At 36.3% G+C, this 2,846-nt stretch overlaps 2 protein-coding genes across 6 annotated transcripts in view; one reads left to right on the forward strand and one right to left on the reverse strand.

Moving 5' to 3' along the window:
• Positions 1–184: 184 nt before the first annotated feature.
• LOC105450459 (E3 ubiquitin-protein ligase RNF185-like) lies at positions 185–2,264 on the reverse strand. Of its 5 annotated transcripts, XR_974461.1 has the most exons (5): positions 2,163–2,264; positions 1,247–1,374; positions 1,042–1,161; positions 689–939; positions 185–546 (listed from the first exon to the last, which is right to left on the reverse strand). XR_974461.1 is itself a non-coding variant. In XM_011690306.1 (4 exons), the coding sequence occupies exons 2-4, from the start codon at positions 1,372–1,374 to the stop codon at positions 747–749; spliced, it is 441 nt and encodes a 146-aa protein (XP_011688608.1). In that variant the 5' UTR covers positions 2,114–2,128; the 3' UTR covers positions 185–746. The 5 variants fall into 5 exon arrangements, 4 of the variants coding, with proteins under 4 accessions (XP_011688608.1, XP_011688607.1, XP_011688605.1 ...); XM_011690306.1 differs by lacking the exon at positions 2,163–2,264 and adding an exon at positions 2,114–2,128 and having other exon boundaries at positions 185–939; XM_011690305.1 differs by lacking the exon at positions 2,163–2,264 and adding an exon at positions 2,080–2,102 and having other exon boundaries at positions 185–939.
• A 143-nt stretch (positions 2,265–2,407) lies between these two features.
• LOC105450458 (GTPase Era, mitochondrial) overlaps positions 2,408–2,846 on the forward strand; it is a 6,003-nt gene continuing 5,564 nt past the window's right edge. The window contains 1 exon segment of the mRNA XM_011690302.1: positions 2,408–2,684. Within this exon segment, the coding sequence (XP_011688604.1) occupies positions 2,581–2,684 (104 nt within the window). The 5' untranslated portion in view covers positions 2,408–2,580.

Genomic DNA, 2,846 nt, shown 5'->3' on the forward strand with positions numbered 1-2,846 from the left:
CTCTTCAGAAACTTCTCCAATTACATTTAACTGTATAGAATTGATATAGATATTTGAAGATTCTTCTTTATTACTTAGTTTAAAATTAGTGATATTCATATCACAATTTTCATATATCTTTTCCTTATCAGAAAAACATTTATTTTCCAAGAATATCACATATTGACAATTTGTCAATTTTTCCTTTTTTTTTCAAGGTCAAATAATCTACTCTTTGGTATTTTCACAGTATTCTACAATAAAAAATATAAAAAAGAAATAGATGCGTTTTTCCTTTGGCGTCCCATTTATTTCTCTGATTTTTGGGAATGTGCACGTATGCCAAACAGCAAAATACTTTCAAATGACTAAGATTCACTTTCTTGCCAGTCCATAATTCTTCTGGCGTCTTTCCTTTAATAACTTTCTGAGGAGAACGATTTTTAAGATAGACCGCAGTGTTTACTGCCTTTGTCCACATCTTCTGATCCGAACCGGCGTCTTGCATCATACAACGTGCTTTTTCCACAATTGTGCGATTTGTCTTCTCAGCAACACCATTCTGTTCTGGTGTATATGGAACCGTTAAAAGAACAATGTTCAGTCAAGTACATATAAATAAAGAAAAGTAGTATAAGCTTAATTTAATGCATATTAAAAAAATTTTTTTCTTAAAGTCGAGTAGCAAGTTCATATAGGTCGATCTCACATAATTTGAATATATATTCGCTATTCTCTGTTACTTTGTCCAGCTCGCTACTCAATATTTATTCTTTTTTTTGGTTTTTAGATCCCCACATGTAGCCTATGCCGAAGATGGTGGCGACGCTGGCGACGCCGGCGACGCCGGCGACGCCCAAGGCTCCCAAGAGACAGGCATCAACAAAATGCATGCAATTGGCAACAATCCAGGCTTCTGGCTCTGCAGATCTTTGGCCAGTCGGTGGTGGAACATTATACCTAAAAAAAGAACACCATATTTTTACTAATTAATACTTATTCTATATTATTTAACGTAATATTTATAATCTTCGCAATTTTGAGAAAAAGTATAAGTTATACCGGGTTGGATGCTCTGCAGTACCACCTATAAAAGTTGGTATGACTTGAGCTGGGTTTACGGCATTCCGGCATATTGGACAAACCTGCTTCTTCTTTAACCATTGATGTAGACATGGCCAGCTACATTATTATTATTTATATTATTCAAATCATAGATAATATTTCATTCCTTGATGTGCTACGTCATTATCAAATAAATACTTACCAGCACACATGACCGCACTGAGTGCTTACTGCATCTTTTACTTCATCATCACATATTATGCATTTATATACGCCATTCTTATAGCTTGCGCATTGCGAACTTGGACCCGGTTGTTGTTCTTCTGTCATCTTTCAAAAATATCCATATATTAAAAATTTTACAAATACTTTTACGTTTTAAAATGTATAAAATAATCTTTTAACGCATTAATACAATTTTGAAATAACTTGCATATATAGTTAATTACATTCTTATATTATAGTTATAATTTATACAACAAATGTATGTGACGCGCATAATGTCGAGGGAGTGTATTCTGAACAAGCGGACTATACACAGCTTGACAGTCGACTTCGTGTTGTGTGGGTATTGTTGCCCGAGGACCTGTCAACAATAGGCCGTACGGATACGCATTTATTCGTATTTATTCTGAACAATTACTCTATATGGCCCGACAATATTTAACAATTTTTTGTATGTTCCACATTGTATGTTCGTACGGAAATACTGCATTGCTTCGAGAGCAAGAAATCGCGTTCGAAATAAAAGACTGCATATTATTATATACAGTCTTTTATTTCGAACGCGATTTCTTGCTCTCGAAGCAATTAGCGACGTCGAGAGGATTTCTTAAATGCACAGGGAAACACAGGGAAAGCAAGCGATTTTTCATGAAGTCCGCGAGCGACGAACAGTTTGAATGAGACGAAAAAAAGTCCCGAAAATTCGCGGGCTTTGAGCTGAACTTTGTCACATATAACCGCGACAATAATTCGCAAGCAGCTGATAATTTTGATTGCAAATATTTATGGGACGAATTCTTATGCAAGTACGTTAGAAATGTTAGAATTCTATATTGAAAATGATCTTTCTTTTGAAGCGCAGAGCGGCACAAGTCAGTTATACTTACACTTACCTCATCGAATCTCCACCTCAACGTCCTCAACTGATCGGTCCACTCCCACACTGATCCTTTTATAGTGGTGACTCACTGCTGTTCCAGAACGTTCTAGAACACCTAGACTGTTTGGGGGGATTCTGAGAGAAACCCAAGATAAAGAGCTCATATTGACACTTTTTAGCAATAGCTGTATCAGCTGTATGATCAAATGCATAAAAGATATTACCACAGTATTACACTAATTAGACAGATGGCACTGATCCTCCTTAATGGATGATGCAATTCTCTAGCGACCCGAGTCGCTGCGCTCGCCGATATAACCTACAAAGATTGCGGTGTAGTGCAGAAAACGATAAAAGAAAAAGCTTAAAAGTAAAGAAGAGCATAATTTTGATAACATTTCCCAAAATTGCTTTGATTTGTTGAATACGAAATGTTATTTGCAATCGAGAGATACACGATTTGTGCGAGTGCGCGTTATTTGCGGCGATGTTTCACAAACAGCGTTGACACTTCGGCAAACGAGTTTCCGCGAAACTTTGCTCAACAATCCAACGAGAGTCGATACGTCCTGAAGCCCAAAAATCTTTAAGGATCGCTTTTCTGGGCGCACCGAATACTGGAGAAAGCACCCTCGTTAATCTTGTTAAAAGATCGGTAATTATTTTATTTGTACGTTTTATATAAATTAAATTATAT

The sequence above is a fragment of the Wasmannia auropunctata genome, unplaced genomic scaffold (assembly GCF_000956235.1).
Source record: "Wasmannia auropunctata unplaced genomic scaffold, wasmannia.A_1.0 LD336061.1, whole genome shotgun sequence".
In the NCBI taxonomy this organism is placed as follows: domain Eukaryota; kingdom Metazoa; phylum Arthropoda; class Insecta; order Hymenoptera; family Formicidae; genus Wasmannia; species Wasmannia auropunctata.

Bases quoted from the DNA above. Each gene is read 5' to 3' on its own strand.
- LOC105450459 (XM_011690306.1), bottom strand. From the start codon at position 1,374: ATGACAGAAGAACAACAACCGGGTCCAAGTTCGCAATGCGCAAGCTAT. The intron at 1,162-1,246 runs GTAAGTATTTAT...ATAATAATGTAG, and splicing joins CAGTGCGGTCATGTGTGCTG to CTGGCCATGTCTACATCAAT. The intron at 940-1,041 runs GTATAACTTATA...TTCTTTTTTTAG, and splicing joins ACTGCAGAGCATCCAACCCG to GTATAATGTTCCACCACCGA.